This window comes from Perkinsus marinus, assembly GCF_000006405.1.
Source record: "Perkinsus marinus ATCC 50983 genomic scaffold scf_1104296962102, whole genome shotgun sequence".
Lineage (NCBI taxonomy): Eukaryota > Perkinsozoa > Perkinsida > Perkinsidae > Perkinsus > Perkinsus marinus.
In genome coordinates, this window is record NW_003205565.1 from 32,015 (window position 1) to 51,297 (window position 19,283).

The 19,283-nt window shown below is 49.2% G+C and overlaps 8 protein-coding genes across 8 annotated transcripts; 2 read left to right on the top strand and 6 right to left on the bottom strand.

Annotated features, from left to right (window-relative positions):
* Positions 1–346: 346 nt before the first annotated feature.
* Positions 347–3,608, top strand: Pmar_PMAR017255 (UDP-N-acetyl-D-galactosamine:polypeptide N-acetylgalactosaminyltransferase T4, putative). The gene is made up of 9 exons (XM_002771982.1): positions 347–968; positions 1,135–1,264; positions 1,356–1,760; positions 1,810–1,977; positions 2,026–2,168; positions 2,220–2,354; positions 2,430–2,811; positions 2,854–3,289; positions 3,483–3,608. Exons 1-7 carry the CDS (start codon positions 828–830, stop codon positions 2,757–2,759), a joined length of 1,452 nt encoding a protein of 483 aa, XP_002772028.1. The 5' UTR covers positions 347–827; the 3' UTR covers positions 2,760–2,811; positions 2,854–3,289; positions 3,483–3,608.
* A 611-nt stretch (positions 3,609–4,219) lies between these two features.
* Pmar_PMAR017256 (Glutamate--cysteine ligase catalytic subunit, putative) lies at positions 4,220–7,397 on the bottom strand (the record flags this gene model as incomplete). The annotated part of the gene is made up of 13 exons (XM_002771983.1): positions 4,220–4,396; positions 4,453–4,615; positions 4,791–4,924; positions 4,973–5,149; positions 5,199–5,292; positions 5,428–5,562; positions 5,789–5,879; positions 5,926–6,034; positions 6,114–6,296; positions 6,474–6,777; positions 6,881–6,993; positions 7,048–7,143; positions 7,338–7,397. The coding sequence occupies 13 exons, from the start codon at positions 7,395–7,397 to the stop codon at positions 4,220–4,222; spliced, it is 1,836 nt and encodes a 611-aa protein (XP_002772029.1).
* Positions 7,398–7,684: 287 nt separating this feature from the next.
* On the bottom strand, positions 7,685–7,853 carry Pmar_PMAR017257 (hypothetical protein; the record flags this gene model as incomplete). Its single annotated transcript, XM_002771984.1, has 1 exon — positions 7,685–7,853. A coding segment is annotated over one exon (169 nt), but the record flags the coding sequence as incomplete, so codon positions are not given.
* A 1,544-nt stretch (positions 7,854–9,397) lies between these two features.
* Pmar_PMAR017258 (hypothetical protein) lies at positions 9,398–10,189 on the bottom strand (the record flags this gene model as incomplete). Its single annotated transcript, XM_002771985.1, has 4 exons — positions 9,398–9,606; positions 9,653–9,747; positions 9,801–9,921; positions 10,093–10,189. The coding sequence occupies 4 exons, from the start codon at positions 10,187–10,189 to the stop codon at positions 9,398–9,400; spliced, it is 522 nt and encodes a 173-aa protein (XP_002772031.1).
* A 614-nt stretch (positions 10,190–10,803) lies between these two features.
* On the bottom strand, positions 10,804–11,235 carry Pmar_PMAR017259 (hypothetical protein; the record flags this gene model as incomplete). Its single annotated transcript, XM_002771986.1, has 1 exon — positions 10,804–11,235. One exon carries the CDS (start codon positions 11,233–11,235, stop codon positions 10,804–10,806), a length of 432 nt encoding a protein of 143 aa, XP_002772032.1.
* A 408-nt stretch (positions 11,236–11,643) lies between these two features.
* On the bottom strand, positions 11,644–11,826 carry Pmar_PMAR017260 (hypothetical protein; the record flags this gene model as incomplete). Its single annotated transcript, XM_002771987.1, has 1 exon — positions 11,644–11,826. A coding segment is annotated over one exon (183 nt), but the record flags the coding sequence as incomplete, so codon positions are not given.
* Positions 11,827–13,522: 1,696 nt separating this feature from the next.
* Pmar_PMAR017261 (tyrosyl-tRNA synthetase, putative) lies at positions 13,523–15,610 on the bottom strand (the record flags this gene model as incomplete). Its single annotated transcript, XM_002771988.1, has 14 exons — positions 13,523–13,570; positions 13,619–13,673; positions 13,726–13,809; positions 13,855–13,919; positions 14,043–14,162; positions 14,209–14,284; positions 14,334–14,471; positions 14,525–14,649; positions 14,760–14,849; positions 14,902–14,998; positions 15,047–15,140; positions 15,198–15,289; positions 15,338–15,446; positions 15,496–15,610. The coding sequence occupies 14 exons, from the start codon at positions 15,608–15,610 to the stop codon at positions 13,523–13,525; spliced, it is 1,308 nt and encodes a 435-aa protein (XP_002772034.1).
* A 2,281-nt stretch (positions 15,611–17,891) lies between these two features.
* Pmar_PMAR017262 (vacuolar H-ATpase subunit D, putative) lies at positions 17,892–19,097 on the top strand (the record flags this gene model as incomplete). The annotated part of the gene is made up of 8 exons (XM_002771989.1): positions 17,892–18,041; positions 18,092–18,207; positions 18,259–18,333; positions 18,405–18,474; positions 18,524–18,588; positions 18,644–18,748; positions 18,795–18,898; positions 19,006–19,097. The coding sequence occupies 8 exons, from the start codon at positions 17,892–17,894 to the stop codon at positions 19,095–19,097; spliced, it is 777 nt and encodes a 258-aa protein (XP_002772035.1).
* Positions 19,098–19,283: the final 186 nt, after the last annotated feature.

Below are 19,283 nucleotides of genomic sequence, written 5' to 3' on the forward strand. Positions count from 1 at the left end.
CCGCTGAGATCGTACCGTTAGGAGCAGGCCAACTCCCTTGGTTAATTCTTTCAAATTTGCGCCATTAAAGTAGGTTTCGCCAGTTTTTCGGCCAATCTGTATATAGCGGATATTGCCTGGCTCGAACGGTAACTATATGTGAGTGAAAATGTTGAAGCGTGCCAACAGGTAATTCAACCCGGATTTATTTTCATCGATATTCATCCTCGCTTGCCAACAATAGAATCGTTACTAGTTGAAATGCAATTCCAATGGGAGCGGTGCCGATATGTCTAGGATTCCATTTTTGTTGTCTATTTCGCGCTTGGTTCCAGTTGTCAATTCATGGGTATTGTCATTGCCTCTCGGTCGCATATCCCAACTTCAGCACTATCCGATCCCCGGAGGCCTCCTCCAAAAGAGGATATCATGTGGACGGTAGATCGATGCCGCGTGTCGATCCATAGATGGCCACAGCCTAGCTATCCACTGAGGAATAGTATTGTGACCCTCAGTCTCATTCTCTCTCAAGGGTCCATTTTTGTTCATTGTTGCGGCATTGCAGTAGCAGGGTGCTTTTATGAGAGAAAAGTATTCTTTACCCTCGGTTGACTAATAAAGTGATAGTACTTTTTGATTGTCTTATTCGGCATGGGCAACCGCTCCGAGCAACCCAGATCTCCCCGAGAATATCTGAGACGCCTCATCGGCTTCCTTTATCGTGTGCGAAATGAGCTGCTAGTGTATCTTCAAATCGGCCTTGTTATGATAATAGCGAGTTGGTTGGGTCCAGCAAACCGTCCACTTGGTAGTCCCAGGGTCTTCACTCAGCACAAGGGAGTGTCTTGATGTTCTTGTCTCTGCAACACTCAGGGCGTGTGCTGATGGTGATCCTTGCGTCTGTTCTCTTCGTGGGGACGGGCTCGCTGAGCCTCGGCACGAAGCTTCCCGACAGTAGTCTCAGACGAAGCAGAATGATGCACCTATTGGTGAGTCTGGAGCGAGTGGGACGGGTGGTTGTGGATAACCCTCTCGATGAACATTCGTTTGGCGGGTCCACAGTAATCGTACGTAGTTCGAGGCGACATCACTGCGACTGATTTATAACAAAAACGATTCCGAGAAGGAGAGAGTACTCCTTGTTGTTGACCTCAGGCGCCAGTCTGCGCTTCCTTCGTCCTGTTCCTGTTACTAAAGCCATACGGTTCTCCCCAGTCTCGCTCGACGGGTGTCGTGCTGGTCGACCCAGGCACGGGACGGCATGAAGTCCAGAACCTCCTCCCTGGTACGTCCCTAGAGGTGCAGTCATTGATGTGTTTCGCTTAGTGTCATCGTACTGACGTTGGTAGAGCATAGACGCCTCCGTTACTCCTCAGGGTCCACAGTCGTTATTCCAGCGAGATTTGAAGCTGACTATCTGGTAAAGACTATCTTTTATACCTTCGAGTACACACCTCCTGACCTCTTGGCGGAGATTCTCGTGGTTGATGATAATTCAGAACATCCATTAGAGCCTTTAGTGGTACAGTCCTTCGAGGAAGGTGGTGTATTACAAAGTCTCACACCCGAGCAAAAGGCTAAGATACGCATACTACGATTGCCGCAGCGTGAAGGGTTAATTCGCGCTAAGATAATTGGGGCTGACTCGGCCAGGGGTACGTACATATTATTCCTGGACGGCCATTGCAGAGTTGTACCGGGTTATATGCAGTCCATGATAAACATGATAACTAGCAATGGTTACAAGACCATCGTCACTCCTATTGTTACAAACGTCAATGGTGAGAAACGATATTAATCTTCACGGTGATCGATAGATGAACCTGTCAGGTACTTCATGGGAGCATATGTCTTTATCGGGCGGAGCGAAGATGATGTTTGAATGGAACTTTGAGTTCTACTGGTTCGAAGATAATAATGATGAGGTGCCAATAGCAGTCGGGGGAATCCAGCTGATGACTAAACGTTGGTGGACCGAATCTGGTGGATACGACCAAGGTAGGGCAGTATGAGTTTAGACCGTCAGCACCCTCTTTGTAACTCTAGGTATGCTCGATTGGGGTGGAGAGAATATCGAACAATCTCTGCGTGTATGGATGTGTGGCGGAAAGATACTTGTTGACCGTCAAGCCAAGATAGGTCACATTTTCCAGAGGCCGGCGCCTAAGAATAAAGTCAGAAGTGGACAGGTGCCACAATTGGTCGGATGAATTGGTCACCGTATCAGGTCCGATACTCAGGTCCAGCGTAATCATGCTCGCGCCGCGTTGCTGTATCTCGATGAGAAGCTGAGCTGGTTCCTGGACAACCACGCCGCTGCTAGAAGCGAAATATCGAAGCATCAGTTGGGGCCTCATATCGGCGATAGATTGGCGGTGAGTGTATTGTGTTGGTGGTCAGGTTGTCAATCTCAACTCAGTAAGTCGTGAATCACTAGGCTTCATCATCAGGTTCGGCATAGCCTGCAGTGCAAGTCGTTCGACGAGGGCTTCATGGAGCGCTTCTGGTCCGTGTTCGAGAACCAGGCATTGCTCCTCGATAAAGTGCACCTTATCAAGCATAAGAGAAGTCGTCTGTGCCTGGCTCTGGTATTAATAGCAGCATCTCACTTCCTATGGGGTACTTCACTTCATCTCTCGCCACAACTTATTCTTTCACTGGACAGTTGGTGGCGGAACTTGCCACATTCAATATACGCTCAGATTTCTGCTATTGTTGGTTTGCTGTTAGATTCGTACTACCAAAGATATGCACGTCAAGGATGTCAACGCTCAGGCTGAATTACGATTGAAACCTTGCGATCCTCGTGACAGTGGAATGCTATGGATGCGCGTGAGATCTCCGCCTATTTAGGGACGGTGAGTTTATTCATAGGGCTACTCGGGAACAAGAGTGGTTAACAAACGCTTCAACAAATGCATTGATCGAGGGAATAAGCCATTTGGTCGAGCTCAAGTCATTGCCTTCGCATGTGATCGTCATAACACCAACGTCAATCAGCGATGGTATTGGGATAATGGCCGCTTGTACAGGTGAGCCGGATGGGCACGTAGCGAACTCGTTACATTACGAGTATACTGTGTTTCTTCTCGCTCGTGCGATAAGAAGAAGCAACCCTCAGTATCGCAGTGTTATTGATGTCGGATATTCCGTACGCGCTCTCCGATCAGCCCAAATCGTGGTGTGAGCTCTTTCCGTGCACCTCCCGCTGGTATGGATGAAGACAGCAAAGGGACATTATGTATATCGGGGCCAGCAGCTGATGGAAAGCAGCTGGAAGTGTCGCCACAAGATCAGACCGATCCGAAAAGTGAGTCCGATATTGATATCGTTATCCTGACATCAATTCTGTCGTATGCTCCGTATCTCACAATGTATTACTTGCAACAATGCGACGCTCAACATGTAAACCCCTCTCCATTCTTGCTTGGGAGACTCCGATGCTCTCCCTGTGTGCTCGATTGATTGGGTCCTTAGGAGCACCGCTGTAATACTGTGCTCAGATGACCTCCTCATAGCCGCGAACAAATACCCAAAAGTGTTTATGATTCCGTGTCAATCGAGATCAACGTCCGGGCAGCATGGATATGTGCCAGATCTGCTCGAGTTTGAGGCTGTCTTTTTGCACAGCTGATATCTTGCTGTTCTTTCGCGTGGCTATGATTACTTGGTTGCGTTATCAGTGTGATCTGAATTGTTTTACATAGTCGTTATTGTATTTTGGGGTTACACGATACAACTTGTCCCCTGAGATTACCTTGTTCTTAACCCGACCTAGAAACGAGGGTGGGAGGAAGCATATAGAAGAGAATTGAGACACGTTTTTCGATGTAGCAAGGATCTTCTCCTTATCGTATCGTCGTAATTGGCCTCCCCCCACGCCCCACTCCCGATCGTGAGTGGAGCATCGTGGTACCCAATAAGGTGAAAATCATCCGTCTACTAAGTTCTCACGCTGCTCGCCAATTTGTACTTCTGCGCATGTTACCTTTCTCTAAAGCACGGGGTGAAACTGAGAACTCTTATCGTTTCGAACTCGGAACTCAAGCCCAGCACAGGCTAGTTGCCTTGGCAATACGATGACCGTCTAGAATAGCAAGCTGACTAGGCTTCTACCCGGTGAGAGAGTATCAACAAGAGTGAAATAAATGACCCAACAAAAAAGTCATGGCTGTGTTTCTTGAATATTCTACATGAAGTTGTGGAGAAAACAGCCAAATCCTGATCTAGACGTGATCAGCTAATACTCGAACATGTCAGGGGCGATCCCGATGAGCTCCTCAAGAGTCTCAGCGTCACCGATATGTATACAAAGCTCAGCTATCTCCCTAGCAGCATCTGGGGTGATGACCGAGTCTTGGCTGTAAGACTTAGAGGCATACAACCTCCGCCTCAAAAATTGAGCTCCTGTGATGACCTAAAGCATGATATTAGGGATGCCGCGCCCAAACTCTACTGCGCTAGCCCTCATACTTTGCCCCGTATCCTTGCTTCCAGAAAATCGATATATTTAGCTGCATTGGAGGCAGCCTTTGGAACACCATTTCGACGACCGACCGAGCCGCAACACGGTGCACCGGCATAACCCTTGGACAGCTCGCTACGGCATACGTCCAGTAACCCTCCAGGAGAGCACCTGACGACGGTCGCAGCTACTGCTATGATACTCTATTCTAGAGACAACTTGTTTCAGACGAGAGCAAACGTTGGCGAAAAACCCAGTAATCGATGGAACAGTGCAATCGTGAGGAATCGGAGCAGAGGACTGAGTTTATAGCGGTCCGGGTGGTGGGATGCCACAACGTCTGTACCAGATCTCCTCCATAGTGCGCTCCTGAATAGCCCCTCTATCATTCCACCAAAACTTCACTCTCCGAACAGCATCATTTCTATGTGCTCGACGCATGTTCTCCAGTAACAATGAAATCGGAATCAACTCCGAAACCTAATAGAGCAGATAATCGACCAAGTGAAAGTCCTGAATGGGAACCACCTGACCACCAGCACAACAATCTGCGCTGGTCGCTCGTCTTTGAATAGCTCTGGCGAGCAGAGCCGCCACAGTAACAAACGCCGCATTCTCAAAATCACTGAGTTGAACGTCAGGCGTCCTCAGCTCAACTCGCCAATGAATGTTCTCTTGGGCCGGCGGTGGCGGTTTCAGCCGCACCTAGCGCGTTAATGATTCAAAGTTATCCAACCAGTCGTGAAAGTATTACGATTGGGCACAACGTTGAATACATGCCCTCAAAATGCTCAGTCGAGACAGAATTGTCCAGATCTATCCTCTCTTTGAAGATGATCATCGGGTCTCTGAAGAGACGATTAATGCAGTGCAGTGACCAACCCTGATCTAAGGATTTGTCTAAGCTTATGTGGAGAGACAACTAGTGCAAAGAGATTATGCCAGTGCTATTGTGAATTTAGACCATCAGAACAAATGCTCACCTATAGAAGCAGTAGGCCATGTAATCAGCCAGAGGCTCATCCATACCGCCTTCGATGAGTCTCAGTTTCTGATCGGAACGGTGCTCCACGGGCAGGTCTGACATCTTAACTGCTTGAGCACACTGACTGACGTATCTGAATACGGCGAACTATCAACGACCGGAAATCACAACGAATTGGGAACTAAATAACCGCACACCCAATATACCGAGTACAGTCGAACAAACGACTATTCAATATCCCTATACTCCGACAATCTACGAACAATGGATCCACGAGAGAGTGAGGAGTCAAGCGGAGCAGTTCTCTGTGTTATTATTACCTGTGGATGACTTCTGGCATGCGCCCTTGTTGTCTGTACACAGCGTTCCCTCGAGTCGCCTCCGCGAGAGTTCGATCATCGACACACTGGTTGAGCAGCTGATACCGAACATCGTAATCCGACACTAAGCCTGACAAGATCAACGTTGAATTTACCAGACACGGCTCGCTAGTGACCTCGCTGGAACGGCGCTGCTGCTGCCAACGCCATAAAAAGCGGAGAAACGACACAAAACTGGTCATGGAGGGCCCTGGCGGCATCCAGACTTGCGGATTCGAAAGTCATCTGAGTGGAGCTCACCATACAAACCATTGCTTCACACTGTATGAATTCATCGAATGCAGGCTGGTGAGTGCTGACCGACCTGTAGGCAGCTCTGCCCGAAGCCGAAGACCGTGGCGTCCATATAAATCCTTCCCTTCAGTGGGTTCATCTCGTCAATAGCAGCATTTTGCTGCACTTCCCATGCCGAAAGTTCCGGATCACAGTCGATGGTACCCCAGGTGGGAGTATTTTTGTCTTTATACAGCGGAGCCGAGATGCACACCTGGAATTGGCAAAGGAGAATCAGCCAGAAACCAATCCTAACCGCATATAACGAGTAGCCTAATACGCAAATGGTAGCTAGCTGGTGAAGGGGACACAGACCGCATTAATGGCGTATCCCAAGCATCAACAGGAGAACTAGAGCAATTGATTCAGATCAGAGAATCTCCGGTCCCACCTTGGCTCCTTTGCGTTTCCTAACGCTCCGCGTAAGTGTTTGGAATCTGGCATGATTGGTTATGACGCTCTCTGGCACCATTATGCTTCTCGAAGCCGGGCCTCCGAGAGCCTCCCCATCGTGTGTATAGGAAGCTCCCATCGTAGGGAAGGCAGCGATGCTCGCAAGCTCAACACCATCGGGTAAAACCTCTTTGATCAGTTTACGACGTGTACGAAGGCTGTCGAAAACCCTGGCGGAAAAATCGGGTTGAACGAGATCCATCGGGGGGTCCGACACTGCCTCTACCATATAAGAGGCGTACCTAACAAGTACAACATAGTTAAGAAGGCATCATTATTTCAGCTGCATGCCGACGTAATGATATACATCGATAATAGACAAGACTAAGAGAGTACTCAACTTACTCAGGTCGCCAGATGTCGCCGTCACCCTTCCGAAGGATGGATATCAGCTCATCAGCATGGCAATAAGGTTTGGGTGGCTTCCCCTTCTCCATTTGGATGAGCATGTATTCCATCTAATATCAGAATACTTCCAAACCATGCACCAGAAGAGGCAATTTCAACTCTACCTCGTCTCCCCATTTGAGCCTACATAGTGGCTTCGTCCAATTCCGAGAACGCTGCCAGTTATTCAGTAGTTGCTCGATCGCAGAGCTCTTTACCACCTGAGCGAACGACCACTGTTCCTGTGGATGGGACTAGTACTTGACGAATTCTCATGGAGGGTTCCATGGGCAGATTCTGCACATCTGTATGTGCACTGGAGATCATCCTACCCCCTCTAGAGTGAGTTAAGAGCATTTCCTTATTCGATTGGCGACACACAGAGTGGAAACAGGTATCAAATCGTTATGGCTACCTCATGCGTCTTCCTAGCCTCCTCGAAAGGGATTGGAGTGTAGGCATCCAAAAAGCCCATGATAAGTGGAAAGAGTGTGAGAAAAGCTACAACTACCTGGAATTATCACTCTTAAGGGAGATCAACGACACGCGTGAGAAAATAAATTTATTTCACAACACATAATACTAACATAATAGTACTAATGACTGACGACAGTTGAGCCCTGCTGTGAGCTGAAATCGAAGGCCGAATATATTGCTCTTCCTAATTGGATGCGAGGAACTTCAAGGATTCTCAAGAGAATAACCGCCCTGGACACCACAATACACAGATAATCAAGAAACACATCGAAACTTCATGCATCATCACTTCTCGGTTTTCCCACTCTCGAGTTTGAGCCTAGCGAGCTTCCGATCAAGAGCGGTCTGCTTCCCTTCAAGCCATTGTCGCCGCTCGTTCGCCAGCTTCACTGTCCATCCCGTCCAACGCCAATTAGGCAGGTGATTTACTCGCTTCAACCACACTCCATGATACCTGTGCAGACATACATGTGGAGTGAAACATCATCTCTTTAGACTGGCCCCTGCTACAAACATGCAGTCATAAAACCCCGCATTTCCAGTGATTACTCAATAAAGAAAGCCATCTGATGATCTCACCAAAGTGAACTATCGCTGGAACTCGGAGACGACAGATATCAGCATTGCACTATAAGTTCACGGAAGCCTGCTGCTGAATAAGCCCAAGTACCCACGACTATCACCTCAAACTGCCCTTATAATCATCAATAGCCTTCTCCTCCCATAGCCTGATCTTCCCCTTGTCCGTTCCACGATCTATGATAATCTCGGCATCCAGTAGATACCTCCTGGACTCGGTACGAGCGCGTTTTCCATTCTCTGGCATCAATCCCGGCAACCCGCCAGGATACACGCCCCTAACCAGGTACTGGGGTGCTGAAAAGACCGATCATTCACCGCAACAACGCCCATTTTAGAGACCCTCGAATCGAGATACTGACACGCACACACCAGTTGTGACACCAGGGTCCAACTATCAGACCGACGAACCCTTCGCGTGGACGATATGCAATAATACCACCGAATGGGAGTGGTGAGATATCGGGTTCCGTAATCCGAGCATGCATTGACCCGATATGGATTACCGTTGTCTGGCAAGCTCCGTGCATCCTTCTGTGTAGTACCATAAAAAGGATATTCATACCCGGACTGGAATTTATCGCTGAGATGGACGAGAAGGTCCCCCCAAACAAGTCGACAAGACGCGTACGAGCGACGCCAAGACAAGCCGAGTTAACGAATGGCGACGGATCAATGTATACAAAAGCAGGTCGTCCAACTAACTGCAGGGACGGTGAAGTTTTGGGACGTTCGCAGAGAGTACCGCACACAGGTAAAACTACAGAGTTCGGTCGCTCACCGATACTATAACGCCATCTTACCCCTTCTCATGCAGCAGTGCGACAACTTTCTGCATGAACTCCTCGTTGTCGGTTACCACATGGAACTCCCCTTCACCCTCCCTGAAGAATGGTAAAACAGTCCATCTAGAACTTCATATGAGATCCGTTTCACAAGATCGCTAATAAAACTCATGAAAGTCTCGTTGTGCTCATGAATGCGACAAGGAGAATCGTCCAGAGTAACGTCTTGTCAGAGTTGACACTACCAATGAAGTCTAAATTCCCAGGCCCAGGAAAATCACAGAACGATGGTCAAACACACGTACCCGCGATCCAGTCTGGATTAGCCACACTCACTTAAGAACATCATAAACTGTGTTGAAGAGTGTCGAAGTGAGGTTCACTGGTCGATGCCGACTTACTGCTCCAGCATCGAGATGATGAAAATACACCCGTCTCACCTGATGGGCGAGCTCTGGCTGGAGGAGTCTGAAGAGAATCTGATGGCCGCCTGCATTCGGAACAACATGCAGGTCTATAAGTTCCCGTGGCCGAAAAGATGCTATTGGCGAAATCAAAATCAACAACACTTCACCTAAAGCGCCCCACATAAGACAGGTTATCACGGACCCATGGTATGTGCTCGACCAGAGAGCTACATGCCATTATCGAGAAGAATGAGGGTCCCAAGGACGAACCTCAAAGCCGTCTTATAGTGCCCCAGCAACAAGCGCATATTCGGTAAGGATATCTCGGATTCAACGTCGATGTTGAAGGCCTTAGCAGCACTCATGTAGAGCCAAAACATGCGGGGGTTAGCATTCGTCGCGGCGAGCATATTCAGACTAGACCGTTCCCTGTAGCCTGGAAAATAGGTGAAAACCTACAGCGGAGCGAAGCTCGGGATTACTCCTATTCACTGCCCAAGTTGGATCGCCAGTTCCGGAAATTTCCACCTCCATTTCCCGGCCATCCTCGAATACACTCTCACCATCCATGAAGTACCTTGATTGAACTTCAGCACGCAAGCAGACAAAGGAAGGCTCCGCATAGCTCACCAATCCTGGAATCGAGGCAGACGCATCTGAAACCCAGTGGGGGTGAATACGATGCCGGGGCCCTTCCACAGGTGATAGGGCGTTCGCTCGTTGAGCTGATGAATCCATTCCGAATGATTATCTGCGTATGCTCGCTGCAATGCCGCAAAGCGTGACGCTGTAGAGAACGTTCCGGTAGTATCATCTGAAGGGTTCACAAATAACTGAGGTTTAGTCCCACGGCACGCTCCTGGATTTCGAAAGCATCGTGAAGCAAGCGCGCACTAGCAATGACAACCTGAAACTCACTTACCTGTAGTGTGAATAACAGCAGCGGGAGCTTCGTAACCGGAATTGACGGCGGAGGCCTCTGCAAATGAAAGCTGGCGGCCAGGCTGTCGAAGGATCATCAAGAATAATGAAACATCACAAACCCTGTAGGATAGTTCTCTTCAACGCAGAGCGACTGTTTGAGTGAATTCGCACTTCCAAGTTCCCAAAGACGCAATGAAGGATCCATGCTCATTCCTAAGCACGTTCAAATTGCCCGCACTCTCGGAACAGCCATTATCGAACTAAAGTCTGAGGAATACATGATGCAGTAGTAATAACGTCAGAGAGCTTTATGTTTCATGAGATGCCAGGTTCAATATGACGCTCAGTCTCCTGATTCGGACTCGAACTGAAGTACTCAGCTGGAGAGTGTATCTCAAGCTCTCTGAGCTCCTCTATTTCCCCCTCCTCGGAGCCCATTTCTTCACACCACGTCACGAAGCCGCTGAGAGAGCCGGTTGCTCTCTGCGAACCATCAAGTTGACGGCTCGTTGCCGTTCCAAAATCAACGACGCTTCCACCCTCCCTCCACGATTCCAGAGGGGCATCCTCAAGCTTCACTTCATCGTCTTTTCCACCCACATCTGCCGTCCCTCCCAAACACCGCGGTGACGATATTTCTATCAGAGCGGACGTGCATGGCAGCAGCCGGGTGGACTTGATGTGATCTACCTCACGGCTCAGTCTTTGCTTATTCATCTGAGGAAGCATCAGCAGACTCAGACTGCCGTTCGGCACTCAGCATTAGAGCGATCGTGCGCACCTCCATATCAGATTTCAACTTGTCCATTTCGATCCGGAACTGATCAATCACGAATTCCCTTTTATAGTCGATGGACTTCGGGCTGGATATCTTTTCTCGGAACGACCTCGTCAACGAGGGTGTCGGACTTCTGACTTTGAACTGCCGGCCAGGAGGATCCAATAAGCTGTATTTGGATCCCTCAAGAATCGACTGGCTTGAGGTATTCGCAAGCTTGGCAGTAGAGGCTTGGCGGATTTCTCCGGTAGCTCCACTGTGGCATGTAACCTCTGCTTCACTTGTCCTATAACCATGTTCACCAGACTTTACCGTACCGGTCTCTGGCGCGGCTTCACTCTTATCTGAGAGAGTCAAGTCCATGGAACATAGAAGGTAGAATCACACGCCCACGATTACTATCTTTCCGATTCTTGTCAGCCTCCGGATGCCTACTGTACCACTCAGCCCACTCAGCATCAATATCGATCACTTGCCGATGGTGTTGTGCAGCGCCCTTCTCTCTCACGCTACGTGCTTGCTCTTCCACGTAGCCATTACCGTCTAGCTTGCTCTGAAGTAGACCATGTTCACATACGGGAGTTGGTTCTATACTACCACTTGTCCGAAAGGATTGCCGACTATTCGCCGACTCGCTATCACCCCAGACGACATCCCCGATGAATCTTGCTCCGCACTAGAATACCAGGCGAACGCTTGGTTACAGGTCACACAGAGAACTCACTACCGGCTTCTCTGGACTTTCTCTTCAAGAACTAGGTCGCGCATCACTTCTTCCTCCTTTGCTCGCCTCTCCCTCGCCTTCTTCTCCGCTATTTGCGCTTCCAGCTCGGCGGCATATCTTCTGCTAGGTGATATATCATGAGGCATCTTCTCCTCGCTTTTCTTCTCATACCACTCTCTCGATAAATCATGCTCATGTAGGGCGCGTCGAGGAGAATCACACCGTTCGCGCTGCGTAGGTTCTCGCTTTTGTGATCGCTTCGGCCAGTCGAGCGGTACGGGTCCGGCAGCCTCCGCCCCATCCAACAGTAAGCGTTGCAAGTACCTCATCATCGGGCCCCGTGCCACGCCGTTAGTCGACTTCATGAAAGAACCAAGTGCTCCATTAGGCGAGGGCAATCTTCGCATCAGGCGAGTGATAGGAGCAGCATACCCCCCACCAATCGGTCTGTAGTCCAATTGCGGCCCTGCAGTCTGCGGGAAGCCGCACTGAAGATCCATGAACCTAACCTCTCGGGACGGACTGTCATCGGGGTGGTTATCGGTAGAGTGGTATCGATTAACCTGCATAGTGAAGGACTAGTAATCGCTAAACTCGAGACCAGATTTGGTCATTCACGACACACGAATCAGCCTGGCCGAGTTGAATTCTCAGGGCTCAAGTCGAGAAACCATTCAAGAGGGGTCTCCGAGATGCGTTCTCCCGAAGCGAACGGACCGAACGGAGACAGCCACTGCCGGGTTGTGCGCGTGTGCGTGCGTGCAACGTATGCATACAGTTCTCTGTGTGCCGAGACACCGATAAGCTATCAGGTCAAGAAATGTGGGAAACTCGGTCCTTGGAAGATGTCAAACCCACTTGAGATCGAACCGGAGACTTAATTCAGGAAACTTTCCTGAGGAAAGAGTTTGGTGCGCGTTTCCAGATCTTTAGCTACCGACAGACCATGAGGAGGCATAAAACCTTCGCCCGCCAATAGGTAGCGCATTCGTAAGTCACTTCTGAGCATCTTACTGAGGCTTGCGAGCGAAAGGGCGGAGCTCGCTCATCCATCGCTGAGAGCTCGCGCGCCCTTGGCGCCCCATTATTACTCAGAGCTCGCATCTTCCCGACAACTTTTGTCTTTAGTCGTATTCTTCTGCATAGTTTTGTGCGAATACAGACAAATCGATTGATAGTTCGATAATTCATCACACACGCACAACGTGAAGTGACGCTTGTTGCAGTCTTTGGCATAGACTCTATGCTCCGCTCGCTTCGCTCGCTCCGCAATTTTCTCAAAAACCATCATGACCACTTCACGGACTACGCGAAGTAAACGAGCTGCACACCTTCGTCACGAAACCTAGTTCAATAGAGGGCCATTTGGAACCCCGTTGCAGGCACAGTCAGAGGCGTTGTATCAATAGGATTGAATACAAGCTCTTTAGTGATCGTTTTCCATAGACTATGTCCCTTCAACTGTTCATGCTGAGCGCTCGGCGATTCCCAGACCGTTCATTACGGTCGAATACCTGCCGATGCCGCCCAACCTACCTCCCCCGTTATGGGATTGATCGAGATCCTGTTCCGCGCAGTCCTTCTGGTCGGTGACGTTGCTCGCATTCTATCGATATCATGACCATCATATCGTCGGACCATAAGACATTGAAGACATCAAAAGCTGCCTAATAACTAACACCCACCCTCCACCCCCATAACCTATCGGCATCTTTCCATTCTCCAGCATGTGATGATTGAAGCTACACGTCTGTCTTCAAAGTTCGATACCCGCTGAGGTTCATATCGGCGCAAAGCTAACGCCTTCAACTCGAACACTACCTCCACTCCACTTGCCAGGATTGAATTACACAAGAAGGGTATCGTAAGGGTCCGAGAAACTCCTGCTATGGGATAAGCAGTGGCAGTAAGGGTTTAGTGATTGCTTCACTTGGTGACCTTGTAGGATTTGATCTCAGCCAGCAACGCCTTGGCCTACGAATACACAAAACTCCTCCTCATGCGTCCCGCCCCGGTGCCTACCTCAGGATTCGTTTCGAAGTGGTGACGCACAGGCTCGATCATCTGGTTCAAACACCTAAAACGACAGCAAAGTGCAATTCCTGATACTTCGATTTAACTGCCAGTACCGAGTAAGAGCAGCCTTGAGATCACCAGGGTGCAATTCGCCATGGGCATAGGCGTGCTCGAACTCCTCAACCGTCTTGAACGTCCTGAGGAAGGAATGAACACCACAGCAACTCTTATCGAACACTCACACATCACCGCCGTTAGCCTCCTTCCTCTGAACTTCAAATTTGCCCAAGTAGGGGAACACAAGCATCTGGCACGAGAGCGAAATATGGACGTGTTCATCAGATCGAATGTTAGTGAGGAATGACAATAGGAATGCTGTATAGATCCCGAATGCTTCAATACGAGAGTCGATACGGTCCCTCACACCTACCTTGACGTAAGTGACACATGGATTGCCTTCAACCACATTGGGAGGGCAGAAGGCTTTCTTGATCTTCCGTTTCACATCAGCCTCCGAGTCCTCCATGAAGATAGCAGAATCGGGATTAGACTGAAATCAGAAATCCAAACAGATTGTAGCTTACCCCCAAAACTACCTTGGACATCTTCTCTTGTCCTTCCAAAAGGCCAGGTACCATAGCGTGAGAAACGATTATGGGCTTTCGTCCTTGCCTGAATTCCACGGGCAAATTCATAAGTCCCGACCAACAAGTTATTCTACATCCTCTGCTTGTCCTTGCTCGCCTCGGGCTTGTCCATGTACTCTCTTGCGAGCATGTTGACCTTACGTTGATCCATACCGAGCTGGCAGATGTCCGCATGGAGGTAGAAGATGTCACTGCACTGCATGCAAGGATACCTGGCAAGACCAACCGTAGACGCTGTAGGTTTAAACAAACAGTTCTGCCCTACAGAATCTGCGCACTGGGCTGTTCGTCTCCCTCAGACCTTCCCATAATCTGACCACAACGCTTCACCCTCGAAATGCTGTTTGCTCTTGCGATGTTCATCACGCGTAACCAGTAGTCTTGCGGATTCTGACAGAAGCAATCGAGATAGGAGCACAGCGCACGTGCGGTGAAAGTTTTCCTCGATTCCCGATGGGATGGTTGCATAGGAGGTGTGAATGTACGACGAGCATACTAACCTTGTTGATCTCCTCGCTGGCTCGAAGGAAGCGAACATTGTCCATGTCCATTCCAGCGGCCTTCCACACTTCTACGAAGTACTGGCCAACCTGAGAACAGCAAGCCATGTAGTCGAAGCCAGAAACTTCGCCTGACTATTACCTTTTTGATCTTCTCGAGATCGCCGCCCATCTTGTTATTGAGGAGACCGAACCAATCAGCAACCCAGAAAACGAATACACACCCGGCCGAAGTCAACCTGTCGAGGCACTCTTTACCAAACTGGAAGCATTCTCATGCGTTTCACCTGTTGACATTAATAGCCTTGAGAATACCCTGGGCAATATGCATGCGGCCACTCGGCTCGAATCCGTCGTAACATATAGGGTTAGCCTTGGCCTCTGATCAGCGGCAGACACAACTAGCCAGGTGGAAGCGTGGAAATCGGTGCTTTCTACCGAAAAGCTTCCTCACTTCTTCCTCTTGAATGATCTCTCCACCGTAGTTAGCCACCGCCATACATTGAGCCACGCGCTCATCCAAGGAGAGCCTACATCAATATCGTATGTATCCCTACAAAGGAAATTTATCCGCTTACTTCGAGGCCACAGGCTTAGTAGCCATGACAGTGTGGATGGGGTCATACCCAGCTACAGGGACCACGGACGGACCGCTAGAGCTGCCCTTGCCGCCTTGCCGCGGGGAGGCTGAATGAGGTCTCTATTGATGATACGCACGGCTTCCACGAAATGCTACCTCCGCCTTTCTGAGGTGACGATCCACTGGTCTTACTAGGAGAGGTCGGAACAACAGCCTGAAGGGTGAGGCCTCCAGTGAAGGCCGAGACGGAGGGCGCGAGAGGGAGCTTCATGCCACTACTACTCATGGTACGGATGGTAGCCGATAGGGGCTTATTGAGCATTAACAGCTGAACAGCACACACATGTTACAAATTGTATCCTATGGCTTCCGCTATGGTGAGGCCCACAGAGCGACGATTTTAGATCGTAGCGGTTGACGCCAGGGATCGAACCCGGGTGCATCGATAGCCTCTGGCTACGGCGTGTCCAAACACTGTCACTAAACTTTGTGTCCTAAATCACTAAATTTCAGCGCGCGCCCTCATAGTCGATATAAAGCGCGACTTCGTTTCAACGGCGTTAGAGACCGAAGGGAAACAAGTAACCTCTTCCACTCTCATCTCTCACACCGCGTTGGGGACTCCGATTCGAGTGTCGAGGTCTGATGAGGCTGATGGCCCTCCTCGCTCCCCAACGTTGACCAAAAACCGAAGGGAAACAGATGAACCAGAAACCCGAAGGGAAACAGATGACCCAGAAACCCGAAGGGAAGCAAGTTAACGAAAAGGGTTCAGCGGGCCAGGCGGGTCTGTCTCAAGTCCATGTCTCATTGGGCAAACTCGACACTCGTTTTGTGAGCTACATTTTGATTTACCTTCCAAGTTTTTCGAGCTGCGAAACCCAACACTATATCATTGACCATGTACTGCATGCAGATCACTATACTTCGAACAGTATGACTCAGTGAAGATCACTTATTAATGATGCTGATGGGCTTCTCGAGCTTCGGTCGACCACAAGAGTGGTGGAATGTTTGAGGTACTTGCACTTGATTGCTCAACTTGGGGACTTGTCAGAGAAAACTTTTGACCTGAATTATTGAGTGGAAAGTGAATTCATCGATGCATTACGAGTTGAGTTGTTGGTTTTGCGGGTTGACAGAGAAGTAATCGGTTCTAAGCCTCTGATTATTAGATGATAAAAGTTTCTTGGCATCCACGGCAATGCATTTTTCCGGCGAAAGAAGCACGGTTACCGTGCCACGGTAGGTTAAGGGAAGACTGAGTACCGATGCCAGACCTCTCGAAGACGTTTTCTCTGACGTGTCGTTAACCCTGTTGGATCTTTATGGAACCTGGCAAGTAGAAGCAAATGATATAACCTCCGTCTCAAGTCTTGACACGCGAGATTTTTCATCCACTTAATCGAACAACTGTTCAGCCAGTTTTTGTTGATACCATTCGCGTGGAGGAAGGTTTGAGCAGTCTCTCCGACGTAGGCGTGCCTCTCTCTCTTCTCGTCAAAAGCTAACCACTTACGCTGACGGAGGGGAATCCAGCGGTAGCGGGTAGTAATAGCAAGATCATACCTCATGCGGGAAAGGCCTGCACGGCATATAATAATAGCGGTTAGTCGGGTTATATGTTTGTCTATCCGCACACCTGAAAACGGTGTGAAGGATATTCTTTTTCTCAACCTTAGGCGCGCATAAACCGATCACAGGGGCGCGCGCGTCTAATTTAGTGATTTAGGACACAAAGTTTAGTGACACGGTTTGTTTGCGCCTCTGGCTACGACAGAGCTGAACTCTTGCGATCTTGCGTCTCCTTGATGGCCCTTACTGCACCTTCATGATCCAATGAACATGGGGAGTCCCCATGTTCATTGGATCAATTCTGCAATTCAGAATCGATTCTAGCAACATATTATATGTGTAGTAAGCGATTCCGGAATCGATTCTGAGTTCCGAAATCGGTTTCTTGAACGACCCCACTGTCAGGAAGGTTGACGATGCCCTTTTTTGTCATGCTGTTCGTCCTTCCAGAGGCTCTAATACCAGCTCTAGCAATAGCCACTAATCTGTGCTCAGTCACTCTTCTACATAGCTTTTCTTATCGTAGTGATCCCACTGGACGTGTAGCTGCGCCAGTGTGGGAAAACATACACATGGTCACCCACATATATCGGTGACAATATTAAAATTCTGATGAAATTTCTGGAATTTCTGGTTGATTCCTATACAATTCTACCCTACTTCGTGTATAAACCCCTATAATCAGTGAGGAAACTCCTAGGGTCAGCTGAGGGAAGCGAACATATTACAACACTGAGGTGCGCTGTAAAAAGCTTGGCCGAATCTTCATGGCGTTTTGATTGTGAAATTCACTTGGGATGAGCTTTCTGGTCGTCGTCAAGCGTACCCCAACGTAAATACTTTGATAACACATCTGTAGCTGATGCGTCGTCGGAGTCCTCAACGAGGTCAGGTCAGTTTAGACGGACGGCATATACACACGGATTTGACCTGCTTTCCGGGAACAGAATTTTTTTCCGGTTTAAACAGCTCTCAAGATGTCTCAGCAGATGCCCCCAGCGAACCGTATGACCCTACAGACCTTCAAGGCCAAGGGCGTCGGCGCCAGAAAGGGACACAGTCTTCTCAAAAAGAAGCGTGATGCCCTAAAGAGCAGATTCTCTCAGATGCTCAAGGAAATCGTGGATGTAGACCATATCAGGCTCTCGTCAGTCTTCCTATACCTGCTCCTATTCAGACTAAAAAGGCCGTTGGTGAGAGCATGGCAGATTGCTCCTTCTCCATTGCCAAAGCTAGATGGGCCGGTGACAGTGATTTCGTCCAGACCGTCATTCAGCGAGTCAAGAAGCCTAGGTGAGCTTATTGATGCAGTTGACCGTAGTTTTGGTATTCTGTTTGCTTCAGTGTGACTCTAAAAGTTTCAGCTGAGAATGTTGCCGGTGTCTTCCTCCCCAAGTTTGACCTTCAAAGGGACACAGCGTTGGATGTGAGCTGTTACTTGCTGCTGATCTTGTCATTGCTATAACTGCCTTATAGGGTCCCATGATGAGTCTTGGTGCCGGCCAGGGTGGTCAAGTCATTCAAACCTGCAGGCTCCAGCATGCTAAGGTTCTTGAGCTTGTAAGTGTCTCACTGTGCGTATGAAGGAACGGGATCGCCTTCTCTTCAGCTCGTCAAGATGGCCTCTCTACAGACATCCTTCATCACTCTGGATGAGGAGATCAAGATGACCTCGTAGGTTATGGCTGTTGGTGTTGTTTGTCTGCTGTTGATTTTGTTTTCCTCGTAGGCGTCGTGTGAATGCTCTCGAGTATGTGGTGGTTCCCCGCATCGAGGGCATCGTCCACTTCATCGAGCAGGCTATGGATGAGCAGGAGCGTGAGGAGTTCTTCAGGTTGGTAGAATAAATGTCGGCACTAATGCATTCATTGCTGTTGCAGAGTAAAGAAGATTGTCGAGAAAAAGAAGGAGAAGCTAGCGAAAGAGACAGCTGAGCGTGCCGCAGAGGGAGGAGGTACGTCTTTGGTTGTATCACTTTGTTGGGGTGCCGCATTGCTTCCAAATTTTACGTACAGCACAGTGAATTCTGACCTTGGCGCTACTGTGGTATAATTTTTTCGCTTGATGTTACACTCGTTTGTGGTATCTCAGAAGCCGGCGTCCTTGCTAAGGCTGTAGGCAATGAGAGCCAGGTCGGCACTGCTTTTGATGACGTGAAGAAGGACTCGGAATTGGTGTTCTAAGGGCATCACTTAAGCTGTCTAGTGTCTTTGCTACTCTTGATGGTTCAGCTTGTTTCCCATAGTGGTAGAAATTTCTCCATAATCTGTTACATTTCTTGTGATCATTTCTCGTCAATCAGAATCAGGCCGTGTGTGTGGCGGACGCCACCGCCAGCGCCTGACTGTTATTGTGTGTTTCCCGCGGGG

Bases quoted from the DNA above. Each gene is read 5' to 3' on its own strand.
- Pmar_PMAR017255 (XM_002771982.1), top strand. From the start codon at position 828: ATGTTCTTGTCTCTGCAACACTCAGGGCGTGTGCTGATGGTGATCCTT. The intron at 1,761-1,809 runs GTGAGAAACGAT...TGAACCTGTCAG, and splicing joins TATTGTTACAAACGTCAATG to GTACTTCATGGGAGCATATG. The intron at 2,355-2,429 runs GTGAGTGTATTG...CTTCATCATCAG, and splicing joins ATATCGGCGATAGATTGGCG to GTTCGGCATAGCCTGCAGTG.